Below are 24341 nucleotides of genomic sequence, written 5' to 3' on the forward strand. Positions count from 1 at the left end.
TCCTTCCCAGCCCTCCCACTTTCCCTCCCTATTGTCCCCCAATTTACAATCCAGGTCACCATGATTCTAGAACTTGCTATTGCTAATGCCAGTGAATTGGTATTTTGTGAAGAGGTGTTATATGCCAGGTATTGGGGTAGGGCTGTGATGTTAGGCTGATTCTCTTGCCTGGTTATTGCAACTACATCATTTATTAAGCAACTTACTGGGCATTGAATTAACTAATTTCTCTGGCCAGTCAGTTTTCCTCTCTGTACCTTAATCTCACTTGTGAGTAGGGATAATAATTAGATTGGAATCGTTATTGATACTACGAGGATAAATGAATGAATGAATGTGAAACACTTAGAAAAGACCATGGCAAATAGGAAGCACTCATTTATTATCTGCAAGTGACCTTCCCTTCAATCCTTGAAGGTCATGACCAGCTTGGGCGTGCTATTTATTTCTTTTATTTTTAAAGATTTATTTATTTATGCATACAAGAGCTGGGGTACAGGCCAGAGGTGCAGAGGGTGAGAGGATTCACCAGAGACAGAGTGGGGAACTGAACAGGCAGATTGAGCAACGTACACTGTTGAGGGGAGCAGTAGGCGAGTCAGGAGAGGTCTGCTGTGCCATGTGTGTATCTCCCTGGCCAGGAATCAAACTCGTGTTGCATTGGTTGCGGACAGCTTCATAGGTTGCGTCTTAACCCTTGAGCCATCCTTGCTTTTGCAGTGAGCCTACCTTAGAGGTTCAACTCCCCTCTGACTCCTTGTTGAGACAGGCACTGAAGATCCCAGCAGTTCCATGAGGTTTATGCTGTGATTATGATCAGAGAACTCCAGGAGTCACGTGACCTGGATTTTGATCTTAACCTCCAGATAGAAGAGACCTAGGAGGCACTACCACAAAGGGAGCACTTGCTCTAACATACTGCAAAATACCTTTGCTCAAAGGGGTCTGTTTTTCTTTTCCTCTTTTTCACTTTAAACCAATGACCGAAGCAGTTTAGTAGCCCTGCAAATTGCAGTGAGTAATTAGTGAGCTCCGATAAGCCCAGGAATCTCTCCTGTCTTCTTTCATTTCATCTGTAAAAGCTGGTTAAACTAGATTATTTCTTCCTTAAATTATTTCATTCTCCAGACCACTATTTATATAAATCAAGTTCAGTGCCCCCTTCTGGCTTATATTCTGTCTACTCTGCCCAGAAATGTTCTCCATAGACATCCCCAGAATAGATGGTGTGTGGACATGTATGTCCAGTTCTCTCTTTCTCTCATCTGTATTTCTCTTTTTCTTGCTATACCTGTATGAATACATCTTCTTCTTTTCTTTGCATCCCTGTCTTTCTTCTCTCTATATTTCTGTATTATATCTCTCTTGCTCTCTCTCTCTCTCTCTCTCTCTCTCTCTCTCTCCACTCACACACACACACACACACACACACACACACACACAGACACACACACATCTGTCTTTCCGTATCTCTATACCTATGTCTTTTTACTATCAGTTCCGAACTACCAGCTAAACTTAAGACTTAGTAAGCACAACAAGTAATTGGGGAGAGGGGTGAGGAGAAAAAAAGAAGAAAGCATTTTTCAAAGTGGAACTCTTGCCTAGCAACCCATAAGCGACTGTGTGTTTCATTCAAAAGCTTTATTTTAGCTCAACAGCAGTGAAAAACAGAAAGACTAGTTTGGCACCTACGGACCACTTGATTCCCTAGCATACAACCCTGCAGGAAGCACCTCTCATGGATTGTTGGCATTATGTTTCTATCATAAAGCACCAACTCTCTTCTCAGCAAGGCAACTTGTATAACATTTTATTTGCAGAGGGAAGTTAGACACCCTGCGGAGGCTCCTTAACCTTTGTGAACATACATGGTACATTTTGAATATGCTTTCTCAATTACCCCATCTCAGCCTGCAAAGACTGGCATGTGTGTGGGAGAAAAGAAGATGGAGAAGGTTGAATGTTTTAGACACCACTTCCTTCAACAAGAAGAACAGCAGTGCTGGGCTCTAGGGGGAGAGTTCCTAGAACTTTTTCATTCTCTTTTTGGGAAACAGGACAGACAAGAGAATTCTGGAATTGCATATTATTACCCTTCACTGAGTATGTAGGCAGAGGGGCAAGGAGAAAGGAAGAGTTAAAGTAGTTCATAAATGAAGCATAATTGCAGCCAATACATTTTTCTCACTCCTTTTCTTTATCAGGAATGCTCAGGTTCTGTCATACATGAGATCTGCTCGCTTGCTACACCATTTGTTCTGGATGAGAGGAAGTGAAAAGCTTTACGTCTGCAATCACAAACACCACCATCAGCTTGAGTTACTTAGGCACAGCAATGTAGAAACTTCGGTATTGTTTACCAGATTGATTACTGCCCCAAACTGTTGTTTAGGCTGAAATTTCCTAGGTACTGTGCCTATTCACAGAGTATGTAAAACATAACTGAAAGTGTATGTCTTCTTCCTAGATCACATTTTTAGGCAGAAAGAGAGCAACTTGGAACCCATTTGTTGCTGTTGGAGCAGGTGCCTTTCTTGGGTTGAGGAGAGAGGAAATAAAGGGGGAAAGCATATGATGGGGCATAAGGCAGTACCAGTGCTCTCCTAAGGATCTTCATTATTGGGTTATTTGCACTCCTTGAGAATAGGGTCCTAAGATTTTATGGCCAGAGTAAAACACAATGTTAAACTTTCTAAGGCAAAACTGATCCCCCAAATCCAACAATACCACAGGTAATTGTAAGGACAATGTAATAAACTCTCTGAAAGTGGGACTAGAAGATGGAGAAGTCCAATCTTTAAAGTTCTGCAAACTATGCTATTTGAATAGTACTGAGAAGCAAATATGAGGAAGTTTTCTTAGTGGCATTTCATTACAGCTTTAGGCTACCAAGCCAACTATCACGTTACTGCCCATGAGAATAATGTACCAAGGTGCCCACTAGAGACAGTGAAAAGACCAAGAAATTGAAGATGAAAAGAACTTGGGGAGCAGGGGTGGGTTTTACTCATGTGAATCCACTAAGCAACTGCAGGTTACTTCAACAACGGCCTCACCCTGGAATCCAGACAGGTGTCAGGCATGACCTTGCTGGCGTTTTTCTAATCAATTAGTCAGTATTGAAGTATATTTTCCTGCCCTCATGATGCCATCACTGTCAAAGTATCTCACTAGCCTATAGCAATGATGTTAATATAAGTAAAGGCATTGGGGTGGGTGCAAAGGCTAAAGAGGGTCAACTGTATGGTGATGGATGAAAACTGGACTTTTGGGTGGTAATGATGATGTGGGATTTACAGGTGTAGAATCACAATGCTGTATAGCTGAAACTTATATAATGTTTTAAACCATTATCTTATTATGAATTTATTTAAAAACAACAAGTAGTCATTATCCTCTCTTTTCCCTCCTTCCCTTCAAAATCATTGGTAAGATGTCCTTCTGCTTCGGTGACCCACTACACTGGCTTGCTTGGGGATGAAGTTTTCCTGGGATGTGGAACTTTCATTTTTATTTATTTATTTATTTTTTAAGAAATCACTTTTTTTAAAAAAAAAAGATTTGTTTATTTATGCATACAAGAACTGTGGAATAGGCCAGAGGTATGGGGACTGAGAGGATTTAGCAAAGACAGAGTGAGGAGCAGACCAGGCAGATGTACTGAGATACACTGTTGAGGGGAGCACCAGGCAAGCAAGTCGGGGGATCAAACTCATGTTGCAATGGCTGGTGATAGCTTGATAGCACTGTGTCTTTAACTCCGGCACCACCAGGGAGGCCTGGAACTTTCAATTATAAAAGCTGAGACAGTCCCTGGGAAAACTGAGATGAATTGGTTACCCAACTTAAGTTACCCAAACTTTGACTTATTCTTGTTTTCCCCTCTACTTCTTGGCTGTGACTAGCACTAACACATTACTACCAACACACTAAACTTAATTGTGCAGAGATAAAGGAATATGCAATCAATAATAAAGAATTAAGTGCTGTATAAATAAAACCCAAAATCCTTTAAGAGAAAACCTGCAATGGAAACTAAATCCCATGTGCTACTCTTTGGAGATCTCCAGGTTTATCCCACTGTTTTTCATGATGCTGATCTGTTCAAAAGAAGAAATTAGCCAAAGGAACTACCTCTTAGAATTTCAGACTTAGTATTGGGGTGCATTAGCCATTTGAATCAACAGCATTGGTATCACTTGGAAACATGATGGGGAACATTCTCAGGCTCCACCAGATTAAATGAATGTGGTTCTCTGGGGATGGAACTCAACAACCTGTGTTTGCACCACCACTTCTGTTTCATGCAACAACGGTCTAAGATACACTGAATTCACACTCATTGAATTAATAAGATAATGAAAGAATTCAAGTGTTGAGTCTAGCTCTCATATTACTACTTTATGTCAAGGATAGGCAATTAAGGATCTTAGATACCACCACTAACAGAAAATATTTCACATGGTACCAGATTCACATGTGTAGGGTAAACTGAGATGGTCAGGCTTTTGCACTGCTGGCCTCTGTGGTTATCACCTGTGGCCCTGATTGTGCTAATGCAGGAGGCACATGGGAACATGGGCTTGGGGTCCGCATGCCTGACAGTCGACACCTGTGAGTGTGCACATCTGAGCCTAGAAGCTGAAGATATAATGGAGGTGGAGAAAGGCCACAGGAGGATGAGTGATGGCTACTAGAGGAAGAGACCATGAGAGAATGCCAGAGAAAGTCCAAAAAGTAAAGATTAGCCTGGGGCTGGGAGGCCTGCCAGCCTCCTGGCAACCCCCACATACCCCACATCCCTGACTTGCCAGCCTGCAGGCTAACCCCACAACAGCTGGTTTGGAAAGATCATTAAAGCCTGAAAAAAGCCACTGAGGGCTCCAGGATTCTCCTTTACCAGACCCCCCACTGCCTGCCCTGTGCCTGGCTGCCACACTACAACAAGCCTTGACATTATGCATGAAATGCAAACAATGGTATTCCCTCTGCTTCCCACTTGCCTTTCCAATGTTTGCTCACAATTTAATTTCATGAATCATGAAGGGCTATAGAACGAGCTTCTGCTGAACTCCTGCTCAGCACTTGATTGTCCCTGCAATTCTGCGATCAACTGGACTTTTATTTTATTGTTACATCAAAGATATTTTACTATTTTAATAACTGCTTTTTGAAGATGGTAAGCACCAACTCAATTACCAGTCTATATTGGAAGATGAAATCATGATTATCCAAACTCAATTTTCTTAACATCATTAAAAAAATATATTTATTTCTATGGATATCCTATCAGGCTAACCTCCTGTGGTCAGATACTGCCTGGGGTCCTTGACCTTCAAATGGGAAGAAATCATTTGATTTGAGATCATTTTCTTTTGGATAAATGAGACAATGACTATCTCAGTATGACAATGTCATGGGCTGAATATTTGTGTCCTTGAAAAATCCATATATTGAAACCCTAACCCAAATTTGATGGTATTTGAGGTGGGAGTCTTTGGGAGATAAGTCTCAATGAGATCATGAGACTGAGGCCCTCATGATGGGATTAGTGCCCTTATCAACAGAGGGAGAGAGAGGAAGAGAGACCACAGATGTCTCTCTCCATTATTGAGAACATAATGAGAAGGGGCCATCTGCAATTCAGGACGAAAAATCTCATCAGGAGCCAAATCTGCCAGTACCTTGATCTTGGATTTCCCAGGCTCTAGAATTCTAAGATATAAGCATCTGTTATTTAAGCCACCAGGTCTATGGTATTTTGTTATAGCAGCCCAAGATGTTGAATGCACAAAGATTCCCCTTTTATATCTTCTCTACCTATTTGCTGACAATGATAAAACTTTAGAGTTTGTAAAATCTTTTTGAAGAATAGAGGATATAACTATCAGATTCCAACTGGAAGGGGGAAAATAGCTTCTGAAAGTTGAAATGACTTTGCTGAAGAAGTGGCTCTTCTTATACCTGGTAAGAAGTGGCACTGAGGTGGGAAATGTGGCTCCCAAGGTGGAGGTCATTGTTCTTCTCACTGCAACAGACTTGCTTCAATTATACCTAGAAACTTGTCTCTATGGAATCTTCTATAAGTTCCTTTATATCCTTTTTTAAAGATTATTTATTTATACATACAAGAACTGGGGTATAGGCCAGAGGTGCAGGGGATGAGAGGATTCACCAGAGACAGAGTGAGGAGCAGAACAGGCAGATCTACTGAAATACACTGCTGAGGGGAGCAGCGGGCAAGACAGGAGAGGTCTACTGCACCATGCGGGTAGCTCCCTGGTGGGCTGGGGCTGTTCAGTTTCCTTAATTGTCTTTTTTTTTTTTTTTTAAGATTTATTTATTAAGACGTGGCTCTGGAGCAGAAAGTACCGTGGAGAAAAAAGTCATCACTCTCAGTGTTTCCAGCAGAGACACCTTTTCTGTTTTCCAATAGTTTCCTGGTTCCAGTGCTTACCAGTTAACCTGGGCTGTGACTTGAGGTATGTTATTTATTTTTGATATCTCTGTAGCCCTTGAGCACTGTGCTCAAGACCATGTCACTCTGGATCTGTTTCTCCATAGGGCTCACCTGACACTGGTCAATTTTGAAACCTATACTGAATTTAGAAGTGTACTCCCTGCCTATTCCATATGACAGTATTGCCTATTCCAGATGACAGTATTGTCATCTGGAATACTGTGGGTGACTGCTTTGTACTCAGCCATACACAAGACTTTTCTCTTTTCATGGGCTCTCCTATCTTTTTTTCACATTCTCTCATGTTACATTGGAATTCATGTTGAGAGCGCTGAATCTTAGCCACTAGCCTACCAGGGAGGATGGAATTCATAAACTTCTCTGAAGTTCATAAACTTCTCTGAAGACACAGTCAATAGCTGATCTATTTGAAGATTCTTCTCACTTCATCTCTACCAAAATATAAATAATGCTTAGCATAGTACTTCACACACATGCATGTACTATAAATGCATATAAAATATAAAATATGTACTATAAAATATGTACTATAAAATATAGATTATATATCAGCATATATTTTAGTATATATGCATATATGTGGAAGTTTGTGTCATATGTGTGTGTTTATATGTACATACAATGTGTTTATATGTACACACAATGTATTATGCATTTATTTCAGATGTTAACTAAAGCAATTTAATCAAAATTAGCCGTTTTGGTGTAGTGTCAATTCTGGTATTGGCCAAAATGAGCATTTGATGCCTTGCTTACCAGAAATGATGGGGTTAGATTTCATACTTATTATTTGTGTATTTGAGAGTATGGTTAAATATGGGTTTAATAAAAAGGTAAAGAAAACCTGCATTTTCATAACTGACTGAAGTAAAGCAGAGGATATCCATGACTCCTTTGTTTACTGCACAGAGACCCTCTAGTCTTCCCATATGCTCATTCCTCTAACAGCAGCTGATCCCATTTTTCTAGAACAACGAAACAATGAGCAGTCATTGGGTAGTCTTTTCTTGACTTTTTTTTTTTTCTACTCAATGAATATATATTTCATTACAACACATGACTAAAATGCTTGTTTTAATTTGAATTTCATGTATCAGTTGTTCTAGTCCAAAAAAGACAGTGAATTTGATGTTAGTATTAATGCATAAGTTTGCTTAATAGGACCTGTGTGTAGGTTAAATGAGATCCAGATAGACAGATGTCAACACATGCTGCTTTCAGTCTTCTAAACAGGAGCAGTGGGTGACCATTTTTCAAACTCTTCATGGGACTCTTCTCAGAAGAAATCAGAAGCACAACACTAGCCTAACAGGCAGGTTTCTGAAGCATGAGACATTCAGTGTGGGAGTATGACCACTAATTCTATTTTTAAATGTTTACACAACCAAAAATGTTTACATTTTGGAGATTTATTTTACATTTATTGAGGAAATAATACAGTCAACAGTGTATCAAAAGTGTGTGTATGTTTGGGAAGAGAGATGTAGGATAGGATAGCACTCTGTTTGTGGACCACATATTCAGGACAATATTTTGAGAGTGGTCTGATAAATATAAACCTTCTTTGTAATGCTGGTTTCCTTGCCTCACAAAACTCACATAGTTTATGTAAAACAATTAATTTTGACATTGCAAATAATCCTTGTCAAATAACCTCAGAAGAAAGGTTCACTTAAGATATCATTCTTAACCCATGTAAGGATTTTTTTCCTGTTGTCAGCACAATTTATTTAAAATCTAATATCAAATTTTTATAGAAAAATCATGAGGCCTTAGTGTTATTGGTACCTCCCAGCCCTAAAAATCCCCATATAACAATACTATCAACTTTTAAAGAATCTCCCTGGAGAATTTTCTTGTGTATGTGGAATTACATCTGTTGTCCTCATGTACCAGAGTCTAGCTTAATGCTGCTGAACACATTGGTTCTGGGCATCGGGACAAAGAAATGGTTGATAAAGCACCATTCACAACCAAGAATAGAGCTCAATCAGCATTTGTGGGGCAAGCAGGCTACTTGGGTGATGGTCTAATTCATAGGCCTGCTTCCTAAGACTGAACTTTGTCTGTATAGTTCTTGAGGGGTGTTTGCTGTTGCTGTGAAAAACACAAAAAACCCTAGGTTGCTGTCTTTTCTTATTGCTTTTGGACTTTTGCCTGCATAAAACCTACCATAGTATCAGATTTAGATATCATTGGTACAACATTGGATTAATGAAATATACTTGAAAAATACAAACCAGGGAAGACTCACCAATATGTATAGAATAGGAAGGAAAAGCTATAAGTTACTATATATACAGTGTAAATATACATATATATTTTTATGTAAAGCTACTTACATAATACATATATTCACTTTCAATATCATTATCATTCACTGGTATTCAGCAGAATTGTGGTAGCTTTCACAGTCATATTGTAAGTGATAACTATTTACATAAGCTAAAAATGATATGTGCATAAGGTTAAAAATAGCCAGTAATTAGTAATAGCTGTTCCAAAGCCAACAATCATTTTCATTAATTGCCTTTATTTCTTGGCACAGCCCATTAAGTCATTCTTATAAAGGTGTTTGCAGATAATATTGTTCTTGCAGATATATTTTTATTATTTCATGGGAAAATATATACTTAGTGACTAACACAACAGGTTTTAGACCCAGCCAGCTTCAAACTTACTTACAATGCTCACTGGTTGTCTTCCTTCCTTCCTTCCTCCCTCCCTCCCTCCCTCCTCCCTCCCTCCCTCCTTTCCTTCCTTCCTTCCTTCCTTCCTTCCTTCCTTCCTTCCTTCCTTCCTTCCTCCCTCCCTCCCTCTCCCCCCTCCCTCCCTCCTTTCCTTCCTTCCTTCCTTCCTTCCTTCCTTCCTTCCTTCCTTCCTTCCTTCCTTCCTTCCTTCCTTCCTTCCTCCCTCCCTCCTCCTCCCTCCCTCCCTCCCCCTCCCTCCCTCCCTCCCTCCCTCCCTCCCTCCCTCCCTCCCTCCTCCCTCCCTCCTTCCCCCCTCCTTCCTTCCTTCCTTCCTTCCTTCCTTCCTTCCTTCCTATTTATTTATTTAATTTTTGCATAAAAGAACTGGGGTGTAAGCCAGAGGTGTGGGGTGAGAAGGTTCACCAGAGACAGAGTGGGGAGCAGAACATGTGGATTTACTAACAAACAATGTTAAGGGGAGCAGCAGGTGAGACTGCAGAGGTCTGCTACACCATATGTCAGTTGGTTCCCTGGCCAGGGATCAAACACAGGCTGTAACAAGTGATAGTGCTGAGACTTAACCCTTAGTCCACCAGGGAGGCCCACCAAAGTGAATTTCTGAATCTGTAGTGATAAGAATGACATGCAGAAAGGTGGAGAATTTATCAATATAACTGTCACATTGTGAAGTCCCTTCCCAGTCTTCTCCCAAACTTATTATGTATCTTTCTTTTCCATTTCTACAACTTCCATGATTTTAATTCTCATATTGAAGGGTGATTGAAAACCTCTTTTTCCACTCTACAGTATATTTGCTAAGAACAGTCTATATCTTTTAATATTTGTCTCTCATATGCCTAGCTGGCATGGAAGGAACATTCAATACTTGTCAGCTGAATTATTGAAATCACCTGACCAAGATTACAGTGAATAAGTGGTGAATTCAGGACTTAAGGATCTTGAGACCGCAAATTCTTTATTTTGTTTCCACAGACTTTGAAGCAGGGTGACTGACTCTCAATTCTTAAGAGTAGGAGAAACATAATCTTCAGAGACATGAATCCTGGTACAGGGTTGATATATATAGCTTAATGTTTTGGTGATTAAAAATAAAAGAACAAAACCCAAAGTTTATACTGTTAGTTGACCCTGCACGATCATTTTTATCACTAACTCAGTACTATTCTTGCCTAAGAAAATGTTGCTTTTTCTTTTTATAAGTATGTGACTATATTAATCTTAAGTGCTGTAAGTAAAAATTATAGATATTTTCCTTAAGATAACTTTTATCTAAGCAATGAATTCCCATCTGATTGTGGCCCATAAGCAGGAAATAGTAATGGGAAAAATAAAAAAAATCCTGTGAATAAATCCAGCATTTGTCTAACTGCATACATATACCTACTTACAGGAAACAGAAGACTGTTTCCAGGTTTGGTGACTGGGAACAAAACTTTCCACAGTTGGTAGTTTGAATCTGTTTGAAACACAATATTCCTTACGTGAAATAATCCCCAGTTTTAAGAAAAGACAAAAATAACTGAGGTCTCAATTTTCATTGGCTGAGAACTATTCTGAAATTTCATTACTACTACAAAAGGCCACTTTTTGTGGTTCCACTGCTCAGAAGAGCAAGAACTCTGTCTGTGGTCATTAGTGGAGACAATGATATTTAGGGTGCTAAGTACCAGTGTTTTGTTGAGAGATTATCCAAGGGCAAAGACAGGCCTTTATTGGGGGAAATGAAAATGAATGGGTCAAGGAAAGGAGCCCATGGAGGAGAAATATAGGATCTTGATAGTCATCAGCCCTGGTTATCATTATAATAAAATAACAATAATTAAAAATAAAAATGATATAATAAAAATTATTATAATTCTTAGTAAGAAATAGGATTCTCTGTAATCACAAGTCTTTTATGGACTTAACTGATCATAAAGGGAGATTTGCATTTGGTCAGATAGCTATTTTTTAGATAATTTACGAAAGAGTGAATATTGGAATTAAACTTAAACAGACAGTAATTTAATGAGTTCAAGAGACTAAACAATTATGTTCCCCCTGAGACCTAAGAAGATAAGACAGTAGTTGAATCCAGATTAGATGAGCTTTTCCAGTGGTAGCCTCATTTAAAACCATCATCATTAAGCATATACATTACCTTTAGTCACACTTTCATTTTCAGTTTAGCAGCTTTTGATTGTGACTATTAATTTGAGACTTACTGTGCCCTTTGGCTGTAATGTTCTGGAAGTTAGAGAAATAGGAATTTACTTCAAGCCAGAAAGTAGCCAATGTGATAAATTCCTAACTACATTTCCAGTCTCATGTCAGACTGTTCTCATGCGATTTTCAGATCCTGAGTCAAAATTTTACAAATTAGGCATTTAGGGTAAATAGCCTGGATAAAAGCCACCCATCACAGTGACACTTCCACAGCCACTCAGCAAAGCTTCTATCAGAATTTAATAGAAAAAACAATGAAAATGCTAACAAGGTGCAAATATCCTTTGAGACAAGCAGGTCAACCAAAAATACATTCTATTAGCCTGGCCTACTACCCTACATCTAGGAAATGAAATAAAAAAGGAACATATCTATCTCCATGACATAAACTAAATAGATTTTGAAGGACCCTTGTGTTTGGTAGTTTTTTTGAAAAATGAGTATATCTGATATTTATGGTTCTATTTTAAATTAATTGATTAAATATGCTGTTATTTCCACCCAAATCATTTCCTTTATCTCAGAAAAATGTTGAATTTCCTAAAACATTGGAGGTCTTCCATTGCTTGAAAGTTGCTTTTTGACATCTACTGTGCCCTTATACATACCCATACCCCATATGGAGTTATCAATATGAAAGTTCTACTTACATGCCCTGTGACCCATTGTTTCTGGTGTTGCCCCAGCCAGAAAACTTCATGCCCCAAACAGCTGCCCATCAACACCAAACTTGTTCTATAAAACTATTCAGCCATCAAAAAAAGATAAACTCATGTCATTTACAGCAACATTAGTGGAGCTGGAGGGATTTTGCTAAGCGAAATTAGAAAGAGAAAGAGAAATATCAGATGGTTCACTTATATGTGGAATATAAAGAAACCAAGCAGGAAACCAAACAATAACAACAAAAAAAGACACAACTTGCAAGATGACCATAGATTGAGGACATACAGTGGGCGAGAGAGAGGGAGAAGTGTCAAAACAGGGGAAGGAGGAGCACAAGGGTCAGTGGTGATGGATCAGGGTGCTATGGTGGTGGGAGAATGAGGGAAGAAATCAAATACTGTCCAAAAATGATCAATGACATCAGAAAATAAATTTAATAATAAATACTTTCTCCTCTACGAAGCCTTCTCTACTCCAACCATTCAGAATAAATTATTCCTTTTCTTCACATACCTAACCCTCTATTTGAATCTCTAATTAGCATTTTAAAAAAGTTATTATTGGTCATATGACAACCTGGGTTAACAAATAAATCTTATCTCCTACACCAAATGTGATCAACACATTTTTTCTGCTTAGATGTTGTGTTGAGGGTTCTGAAACTGTGTCTACCACGGTTGGGGTGGGGAAAGCAATAATATATCAATGATGTTTATAAGTTACACGGGGGCAGGTTTGCCATTTCTGTGGTAAACTTTTTGGCTAAACTGGTTTTCATTTGATTTTATATATTATACTATGCCTTGTCTCTTTATAGTTAGTAGGTACTTAAATGGAATTGCTATGGATAATGCTGGAAACTTGGTTACTTGTAAGGTAGGATTATTGATGACTCAGGTTGTAATATGATAGGGAAGGTTTCTGAAAAAGGCCAAGGATTTCCTGCCTAAAGTTTTAAAGACACAGGTTATAATCCTTTTGTGTAAGATGCTTTATGTCCAGTGTTGTTAAAGCAGGCCATGTAAACAGTCCTCTCCTGGATGCTGTTTAAACCAAGATCCCATTATTTGTAGAGATTACTGTTTTTTTAACAGGGATAGATAAGGAGTTGGGTCAAAAGTAAGTCCTTAATGTCTTTGTTAAATAAGATTATTCTGATTGAGTTTACAATTTTCTTTTGTAAGATTTTGTTGTTTACTTTCTTTAGTTGTGTTTGTTTTTGTACAAAATGTACAAATAGGATAAAGTGGAAGGAAGGGTGAAAGGCATGATTCAGACCAGCTTGGTCACTGTCGGGTCACTGACACTCTAATCGCCTTCTCAAGGATTTCCTTCTAGGATATCAATGCCATGTGGAACATAGCAATAACTTAGAACATGATAAATGTTGTTCTTGAGCAGTAATATCAAAACTCATCACTTTATTATGGTAAGAGAGAAACACATTTAGCACGGCAGTATATAATTGCTTAATATTTTCTTTTTTTTTTCAAAAGAAAATATAGAATTTAATGTTCAAAATGCCAAAATAAGTATATGGAATCTGTTACATTAATAATATAATCTAACAGATTAATCAATAAAGCAATTTGTAAAATCAAAATATAAGTATGTGAAGTATGTGTTGTAATTAGGATGCTGGACTCTTAAGTTCTAATTGAGCTTTTGCCATTGCTCTGCATTAGAATTTGCTAGGTACTTGTGTAATTAATGATAAATTATAGTTGATATAATATTAAACTATTGTTACTTATATCTACCTCCCTCAGGTACTTCCCTCAGTAAACTTGCAGGGTGTTGACTGGTTGAGAGGGCAAGATCTGAATGGGTAATCTGGGATTTTGTTGCAGTAATGTCTTTTATTGCCATCAAAATCCATCATATTCTCGACAGCACTGTATTTATTTGAATTCTTATTACTGAACTAGATTGCTATTTAAATATGCATCAATGTATTGACTCTCAAGCATCCTCTGACCCAGGTTAAATCCCTTGAAGTCCAAAGACTCATCTTTTACTCATTGCATTTCCTTCTCAGCACCCATGTCACTGGTACCTGGTGATCATTCCACTCCAGGATATGTTTGGTTGACATCAGCCTATAGCCTGCATATGAGATCAGAATAATCATTCCCAGTTTGTGGAATCTAGATGAGGTAGGATTTTTTTAGACATGTGAACACATTAACTCATAAAATTGGGAAGAATAAGAGACACTATGTGTATATATAAAAACAGGGCATTGAAACACTGTTATGGGTTTAATTACAGCCCCCCCAAAGCAAGATACATTGAAGTCCTAAATTCCAATACTTCCAAATGTAATTGTATTTGGAAATAATTAAGATTTTTGCAAATTTAAAGAAGTCAAAGATTAGGTAGAGAGAGCACTAATCCATTATGACTGGTGCTTTTATAAGAGGGAGAAATTGAGACACAGACATGCCCAGAGGGAAGATGATGTGAAAAACACAGAAGAGAGAGCACCGTTTCACTGGAGTGATATACATATGAACCAAAGAAGGTCTGGAATTGCTGGCAAACACTAGAAGCTGAAAGAGACAAAAAAGGATCTGCCGCGCTGTCAGTGTCACCTTCTCAGCATCTTGATTTAGTCTTCTCGTCTCCAGAACTGGGAAACAATACATTTCTATTGTTTTAAGCCACTCAGTTTCTGGTATTTTGTTAATAGCATCTCATGGAAACGAATACTAATACTGGGCTACCCAAAGGCACTAGGCAACCCAAAGCGACATTCTGCTGACTGGAGGACAAACAATGAAGGAAAATTCCCTTCTTCAAGCAATGTCCTCTAGGAGGAATGGACAATCTATTTTGTTTTGTGTGCAAGATGCATTTAATAGTACTGGCTGATGGGAGCCCGGGTTAAGAAGGATTTTGCATCTGCATCTGGCAGACATTAGCTGTGGCTGCAGAGAACACAGAAGAAGGCCTGGAGGTATTAGGCTAGGGCAGCAGCAACTACTGCTATTCTACATACACACACACACACACACACACACACCCCTCAATGTAGCCCCTCTTCTCAGCAGGCACACAGTTATTACAGGGAGATGCCTGTAGATCTGACTAACTGTATCACCTACATGTACCTCACTTTACACACCTAAACATAAGTGATTTATACAGGAGTTCTGTAATCTTCCAGAACAATAGTGGATGGAGCAAGGGTCTCCTATTTCACTCATTCTCTCACATGCTCCTAAAGAGCTCCTGTCTTTACCCATAGATTAAAAAAATTGTTGCAACTAAGCTGTCTCCTTTCACCATACTGGGGACTTCTGCTGGAGAGAAGGGGCACCCACTTCACATTCACAGGGAGATATACTGTGGGGGATGAATTAGATGCCATCTGCAAAGTAGTCTGAATTGTAGCAAGGAAGAATATAGCCTGTCTCTGAAATCTTAGATAGAAGAGTCATCGATAATTAGAGGCCACCAGTTTAAATGTACCTTGTGAAACACAAAAATAAGTCTCTATTTGTTCAGCGCTTCAGTGATTCTAATGAATGTCTTTAGAATTGCCAGTTGTTAATTCAGAATCTTATGGGACTTTCTTTAAAAAATGATTTGTGTTGTTTCCAGGTTTTACCTATTGTAAACAAACATAGGTGGACAGGTGTTCTTTTGAATCAATGTTTTTGTGTCCTTTGGGTAGATCCCTAGGAGTGGAATTGCCTGGTCATATGGTAGCTCCATTTTTAGTAGACTGAGGAAGCTCCAGACAGCTTTCCATAGTGCTTGGACCAGTTTGCACTCCCATCAGCAAAGTAGGGGAGTTCCTTTTTCACTGCATCCTCACCAACATTTGCCCAAAAGCAGATGACTGGATCAAGAAGATGTGGCATATATACACAATGGAATATTATTCAGCAATCAAAAAAGATAAACTCATGCCATTCGCAGCAATGCGGATGGAACTAGAAGGAATTATGCTCAGTGAAATAAGCCAGAAGGAAAAAGAAAAATATCAGATATTTATAGCAGGAATATAGGGGAACAAAATAAGACACAGTGTTTTATTTTTTTTTGGTATGTGACCTTTTATATTCTTTTTATTTATTTATTTCCTTTATATATACTTTACATCATTCTTCATTTTTTGTACAATGTATGCTTTCTCCTCTCAGGTGTAGTTCCCCGTAAAATTCCCACCACCAATTCACCCATTTACCATCACCATAACAGTACAAAACACAACAAAGCAAAAACAGACAATTATAAATTAGAGACATCCTGCAGGGGAGGAGGAGGGAGACTGATCAGAGGGAGGGAGGGAGGAGCACAAGGGACTGTGGTGATGGTGCACAGGTGCATTGGTGAAGGAAACTCTATGGGGACTACACCTGAGGGGGTAGGGGGAAGCAAATATTGTTTAAAAATGGACAGTGATGTAAAAAAATAATTAATAAATAATAATAATAAACTCAGTACAAAAGTTGGCTCAAAAATGATTTGCGTCTTCTAAATTGAGGTGTATTTCTTTCTTAGGAGAGTTCCCTTAATGTCTTCTAACAGGAGAAAACCATTTGAAAATATGTTCAGAACCAGAAATCTAGTCATTTTCTTCAATTTGCTTAAGGCACACGTCTTATTTTCAAAGTGATCAGAAACACTGAGATGCTTATCAGCATGTGGGAGGGAAAGTTACTAAGCGTAATTTAAAGTAAGACAATCTTCAGGCATGTTGCAAAGCGACTATCTTGACAAACCTTTCATCAAACTCTACCACATCCCCTTTTCTAAGTGAACAGCTATTAAATTTCCAACTAAAAGTTTCTACCAGTTCCATTAGCTTTTTAATAGAAATTAATTGGTGCCTTAATCCAGTCCAATGGAGCCTAAGAAAACTTGGGAAAAGAGAACAGTAGGATACTAGAAAAATAGAACACTCCCTCCTGTATGCTTGTGCTTATGTAATATGCAGGTGTGGCTACAATGCAGATTTGCAAAAATATAAACAGAAAAATGGACATATCTTGATCTTTCATTGGTGGATGATCATCCGTTTTATTAAAAAAATTTATTTATTTATTTATTTATTTATTTATTTATGCATACAACACCCGGGGTGTAGGCCAGAGGTACGGGGTGAGGGGTGAGAGGATTCATCTGAGACAGAGTGGGAAGCAGAACAGGTGGATCTACTGAAATACACTGCTGAGGGGAGCAGTGGGTGAGACAGGAGAGGTCTGCTGTGCCATGTGGGTAGCTCCCTGGCTGGCTGGGATATCGAGCTCATGCTGCAGAGGCTGCAGATAGCTTCCCAGTGCTGTGCTTAACCCCTTGCACCACCAGGGAGGCCCTGGATGATCATTCTTAATGGTTAAAGCAAAGATATTAACACCTAGGCCTGATCTCTGCTGCCCGTGTGAGCTGGTTATCTGCCCTCTGCTCCTAACCTATATGTGCTATTGGTCCTGACTACTGCTATGGAGGTGAGGATGAATGACAATCCAGGAGCACTATTACAAGGACAACATTTAATTATTATGGATCATTATCATACTTTTCTCCTGTTGTATATAATATATGTATACTAGCATCATCTATGTTTAGTTGAAGTTTCAGGAATGGTGTTCGAATCACATCAGAATGAGGAGATGTAACAAATTTCAAATAAAAGCTAACATAGGAAATAGTGATGATTTAGAAACCTCAGTTAACTAATATTTAAATATTTATTTGCATAGAGGAACTGGGGTGTAGGTCCAAGGTGCAGTGGGGTGGGGTAGGATTCACCAGAGAAAGAGTGAGGAGCAGAATAGGCAGATCTACTGAAATACACTGCTGAGGAGAGCAGCGGGTGAGACAGGAGACGTCTTCTGTGCCATATAGGTTAGCTCCCTTGCCAGGGATTGCATCCCTGCTTGCAGTGGCTAGCGATTATTTGCTAGTGCTGAGACTTTAATCCCTGCACCACCAAGAAGGCCACTAAACAATATCACCAAGGAATTATTTTAAATAATCAAATTTTGAGGAACATTGTTCTTTTCTTTTACACATTATTTTTAAAAATCAATTTTAGATGGAAATATCTCCAAACACATTAGCCATTTCCCTGCCTTTGGAAATTAGAGTATCCTGAGTAAAAAGAAACAGTTTTAAATAGTTTTTTTTTAAAGATTTTTTTTTAAGATTTATTTATTTATTTACTTATTTGTACAGACCAGAGGTGCGGGAGGGTGATAGAATTTACCAGAGATGGAATGGGGAGCAGAACAGGCAAACCGACGAAATACACTGCTGAGGGGAGCAGCGGGTGTGACAGGAGAGGTCTGCCACGCCATGTGGGTATCTCCCTGGCCAGTGGGGAATCGAACCTGCACTGCAGAGTCTGTACTCAACCTGCTGTGCCACCGGGAGGCCCAGTTTTTTGTTTTTGTTTTTTAACCTTGTTACTGAGTCACTGAAATATCTTGAGAGGTATTTCATAAGTTTTCCCTCTTTGACTAGATGGCTTTAGTTTGCTGTTCTAGTGAGGTTTTATGCTTGTTTTTAGAGATTTAATCAATACCCATAATGAAGTGCATTAGAATTGCAAGTAAAAAAGGAATAACAGATTCTAAATGCGTTCTGAAAAGTAGTTACTATAATTTTCATGAACTTTGTTCATTTAGTTTGGCTCCAAAAAGATCCTTTTGGTTTGTTTTCCTCTTTGCTTCTGACTCAACTAGTTTTTGATAGATGAAGTTACTGAATGTTTGACATACAAATAGTTAAAAGCTATCATTAACTCAAGTATCTGGTTATATATATATACATGTATATATACATCTACATATCTATACATATTATATAAATAGAATAGCTGATGCTAAGAATAGCATCACTGAGCATTTTTTGTGTTTTTTTTAAAGATTTATTTACTTAATTATACAAGAACTGGGGTACAGGCCAGATTCACGGGAAGGAGAGAGGATTCACCAGAGACAGAGCGGGGAACAGAACAGGCAGACTGACAAAATACACTGCTGAGGGGAGCAGCGGGTGAGACAGGAGAGGTCTGCTGTGCCATGTGGGACTCTCGCCAGCCAGCCAGGATCAAACCAGCGCTGCAGAGGCTGCAGACAGCTTCACAGCGCTGCGTTCAACCGCCTGCACCACCAGGGGAGGCCCATCACTGGGCATTATTAAACCAGTTGCTGTTGAATTACTTGCAACTGTGATGACCTGAGCAAAATAAATGCTTGCAATAGAATATCATATAAAAGAAAGCAGTGTGTTGAGTGACATATTTGCAATTATCACAAATTCTCTAAAGGTATGAAAAAAGACCCAAAGATAAATGGACATTCATTATTGGGTTAAGATGATAGCATATAAATTTCATTCTTTCTAGAATTTCTGAAAAGTTAATATTATTTCAAAAGTTAACAAGCAAGGGTATGACTGAATGTTCAATAAAGAGCCTAAAGTTCTCACCACACATGGCAGATAAGAAATCTGCTTCTGATTAGTAAGGACATTGGTGCATATCGGTACATGCCTAACAACTCTAAATCTGAAACCCATTGTTGACCCAAAGCTTTATTAGAGAAAGAGCACAGCCTACAAGATTCACTCATCTAGCTCTCAGGATCATTAAAACATGAAAGGAAATTTGACTTCTCAGAGCACAGTCCTTAGAATTGTCACTATTTTGACAGAAATTGCAATATAAACCCAGTAGGAGTATCTGATGTGTAGCATTAAATTAAAAATTTCCATTTTCATAACACTCAGGATTACATCCTCTATTTCATTCATAAACATTTATCAATCTATTCCCTCAGCAGATACTTATTTTGTGCCAGGCAGTAAAACTGGCATGTGGAACAACAGTCAAACATCGTCATGAAGACAAAGCCATCCCTCTGAGCAGAAGTCTTTATCTCACAGTGTTTAGGCCTTAGGTTTTTTGCCTTTTTTTTCCTTTCAAGAAATGGCTTCAAAATGGGTATCAGTCCTCTCCTTTGCACAGCCCTCACCTTTGCTATGCAAATTACATATAAACTATTCACCTCCCTGGTTTGACTTGGGAATAAGATTGGCAAGACAGACTCAGGTGCTGTCAGCAGGTGCATGCTTACTTTGTGGGGTGAAACTTTAAGAACAATAGCAGAACTCTCTTGAAGAAGCCAAAGTTACTCTTGCAGAATTTAAGAGAACGTTGCCTTCTGGTGAGACAAATGCCCTTTGAATAGGAATAAGGTAGTGTAGATTGCATGGATAAATGCGAACAACTCTGTATCAGAACCCACAAAAGAACTTAATAAAGCACAATGATCTGGTTCTTAGACTTACTAGGGAGCGAGAGTGCACTGAACCGATGCATTAACCATAGCAGTTATCTTCCTTTCAGGAATATTTTTTGTAAACAGTACAGAAAAGCCATATACATGATAATAATCTAGCGCATTAGACTGTCTCCACGCTTAACAGAAATATAATCCCTGAGGTGAAAGGCCTGCTGTGCTGTGGATGACAATACTGTCATCTGATGCTGCAAAACAGCAGAAGGAAGGCTCAGCCTCAAGGGGGATTTTTCACGATGACATTATTGCACGCCACTCTTTTTTCACTGCAAAAGAATGAGCAAGCACCTGGCAGCAGAGACTAAAATGCAAAGGAGAGCGTGGGGAAGGATCTACAAAAGATCCGGCAGCATATGTGGTGGGTAACTCCTATACATCATGAGATCTGGCAAAGAAGAAAAGAGACCAAAATAACTGAGGGCATTTCTTCACTTTCTCTCATACAGATAATGCAAAGATTTATAAGCACAAAATCACACCGTAAATAAAACCTCACAGTTTGAAAAATATAGACTCTAACACCCAAATGCAGCTGTATGTAAATATGCATGCACACACGCATTATAGTTCTTTTTTCCCTTTAAAATCTTATATCCAGGGAGAATTGAGACAAAATAGGCATGTGCCCCCTTCTGCAACCAGTTAAGCCTACTGCTTAAGTCTTGGTTGATGTTATTTGTTTCCACCAATAGCAGAATCAACATGGGGTAGAGGTTACTCTTCCAGGCCTACAGGTAGCTCTAACTGAAGTCAGATTTCCTCTTGAAGACATTTCTTCCTTTATTTTGCCAGTTGTATCTAATGCTGCTAATTTTTCCTCTTTCTTACATTTCTTTCCTCAAATCATTTATACTAATATGAGTCATTGCAGATTTTGACACCTCTGTCAGTATTTCTTTTTACTCCATAATGTATGTTTTGCATATATTAATAAATTCTATCATTTGTTGAATCTCCTTACTTGTATATTAACTGCTAATGCTCCACTTCAGTGTCCCCTGTGCTCAGAATAATGCTTGGGGCATTTGTAAATTGAACCTAGACCCCTGTGTTTATCCATGTAATAGCTGATCTCCATAATTGGATAGCTGATTCTTATCTTTAATCACATTACACTTAAGAGGAATCTGGGATTTCAAGATGTCATCCCCTTTGTACAAGGTCTTATAGCTACCGAGGACACACTGAAACTCAGGCTCATGTTTTTTTTGACTTTAAAACATATTTGTTCAACTACACTATATTTTTCAAAGAAGGAAAAGGCATTTATGACCAAGTAAATATTTTATACAAATATTAAATTGACTTGTTCTAAGGAAAAAGCAAAGGGAACTTTATTATCCACCAGATAGATTAATCAGTATGGGTCATTTTGCCTATATTATTTCTTTTACTTAATGTTTGGTTTTCATTAGACACCTCTTAAATATCTGCCAAGGTTTAGCCTATGTGGGGCTGAAATCTTTGATTTACTCTCATTGATTTGAGAAGTTTCAATTTATAATGTAGGGCTTAACACATCAATATAAATAATCAATGTTTTCCAAGCAACAGATTTGCAGGTTAATTCATTGTGTTTGTGTTTGTGTGCGTGATCGCTGTTCTTTATTCTTCCTGCCCTGATTTCCCCACCTGCCATCTCCTGACCTTTCAACATTCTCACCAGATTCTGACTGCTCATTTATATTTCCTGTAAGTTTCCACACAATTGTGACTGAAATAAGGAGGAATGAAAAGAAGATGGATCAAAAGACTGGTGAGGTTCCTGTTGTTCAAATTCCTAGAGTAAGTCTTCAGAAATAGCTTTTATTTTAATGCTTTCAAAGATTAACTGAAATTGATGACTGTTCTTAGCTAGAAATGGAAAATATTTGAATATTCTCATTGTTATAGGATTTTACAAGAGAAAATGTTGCTAACTCCAACTTCAAGATACTTGACTCATGAAAATATCACTTGAAGTCTTTCTACAGTCCAATGGCAAAAAAGCAACTTTGTTAAGAAAATGGTTATTGTAGATAACATACGAAAACAAGATAGTAAAAGTATGACCTAGAAGAGATACATACATATAGACGTACATGTACCTACATGATTATATGGTAGTTGGGTACATTATGAAATTCCTTAAATAACAAGTGTAGTTGTATCCTTATTGATTTTTGTAAGATTTAGAATAGATACCTTACTGTTTCATGCATTTGTTAAAATGTGTTTTATTACAGTAATTGCAAAGATTTTAAATTATATCTTTCTTTGAAAGGATCATCAGTAATTTATGACATTGGGCCATTGGTCAAATTTACAAAACTCCTTACTTACCATGCTGTTCTTACAGGGAAAGAGGTCACATGATTAAAATCTATTTTTTTTTCCAGTAACAAGTACAAAGTGGAAGATCACCTATGTGGTGTTTAATACTTGTAAAAGTTACACCAACTGCATGAAATTATGCTTTAAATAATTAATTATTTGAATGATGTAAATTAATCATCTGGTTGTTTTCAGAAATGTTTCAATTGAAATTTTAGGGTAGAACAATTAACATTTTTCCTAATCAAATATAGTCTTCTTTTTAGTAGTTTCTTACATAAATATTTATATTTATATTATTTGCATATGTCTATTATTAAAAGATAGAAAAACAGAGTCTTATCTGCTTATCTTAGGATAAAATTCATTTTGAGTGGCATAATAACCACTTTGATAGCTTTACATGATGCCAAAACCTGAAGTACATTATCAAGATATAATAAGAGATTCTAAAATGTACATTTTTATTTTAAAAATAAAAGTGAAAGAAGCCCTAAGGCAACTGAAATAAGCTGCTTAATTAAATGATAATATCAACAGAAAAGAACATTGTCAGAGTCTAATGATTCCCATAAGATACATATGAGATAAAGCAGGATAATTATCAAAATGAGTTTCAGTATAAAATTTAAAAGTTTACAACACTCCTTGGTCAGCTCTATTTAATTATTTATCTTTAGAATTATCATTTCTAGCTTCTCCTTCTGATAATGGTACAGTATGCATTAAAATACAAAATTATTCTGTAAAATTTCTTCCCCAGCCTTATGGAAATTTGAATTTAATCTGCTATTAGCATCTCAAAATCATTGCTATTTTCCTAGTGATACAACAACAAAAGAAATTTTGATATCTGATCTTAATGCTCTTCTCTCAGCAACCAAAAATGTATAGGCCTGAGATGCTGTGACATTCTACTTTTATTAATTTAATGATGATCTCCCAGAATGTAGCAAGTTCAAAACAATGACTTCTCTTAGCCCCCTAGTACAAATATTGTACAGGTACACTCCTTATTTTTAGAAGTATGATGTAGCTGTGTAGCAAACAAGAAAAAGAAGGAAGCAACTTTGGTCTAATGGACACAGGATGACCTGGGGGTCAGAGTCCCATTTGACAGCATATTAAATGGCTGACCTTGATTACTTACTGAACTTCTCCACATCTCAGTTTCCTTAGATTTGTGGTAAGTATTAAATGAAATCACTATATTCCAAGACCCCACATTGCATCCTACACAATAGACGGTAAAACAACAAAGTTAGTTCTTTTCACATTTCTCAGTATATGTAGCTGGTGCTAATGTAGCCAAGTTACCCTCTCCAACCGTGCCCCCGCCCCACGTCATCTGTTTAAGGCTTGTCTTAGCGTAGCTGAGTGAGCGACCATGCCCTCCATTAAGCCAGCTCAACTGCAGCTTTATTTGCTTACCATCTCAATGCAATAGCATTTATTATACTACCTTCGTGCATAACAACTTTCTTTAAGCCACTAAAAACACCCTTGGAAATTAAAAAACAAAGGCAAGAAAAAATGGTCATGCTTTTAAAGACACATGAATTTGAGGGTGAAGGCTATAGACCTGTTATATTTCCTTTTTGACAGAGATAATGAGAAATATGTTGATACAGAAAATACAGGTGT

General features: G+C 37.9%; 1 protein-coding gene across 1 annotated transcript in view; it reads right to left on the reverse strand.

The window, feature by feature from the left end:
- Positions 1–12113: 12113 nt before the first annotated feature.
- LOC119251066 (phosphatase and actin regulator 1-like) overlaps positions 12114–24341 on the reverse strand; it is a 139673-nt gene continuing 127445 nt past the window's right edge. The window contains exon 3 of the mRNA XM_054698441.1: positions 12114–12143. Coding sequence (XP_054554416.1) covers positions 12136–12143 — 8 coding nt within the window. The 3' untranslated portion in view covers positions 12114–12135. The remainder of the gene's footprint in view (positions 12144–24341) is intronic.

Source organism: Talpa occidentalis, unplaced genomic scaffold, assembly GCF_014898055.3.
Source record: "Talpa occidentalis isolate TD23 unplaced genomic scaffold, MPIMG_talOcc4v2.1 talOcc4.2, whole genome shotgun sequence".
In the NCBI taxonomy this organism is placed as follows: Eukaryota; Metazoa; Chordata; class Mammalia; order Eulipotyphla; family Talpidae; genus Talpa; species Talpa occidentalis.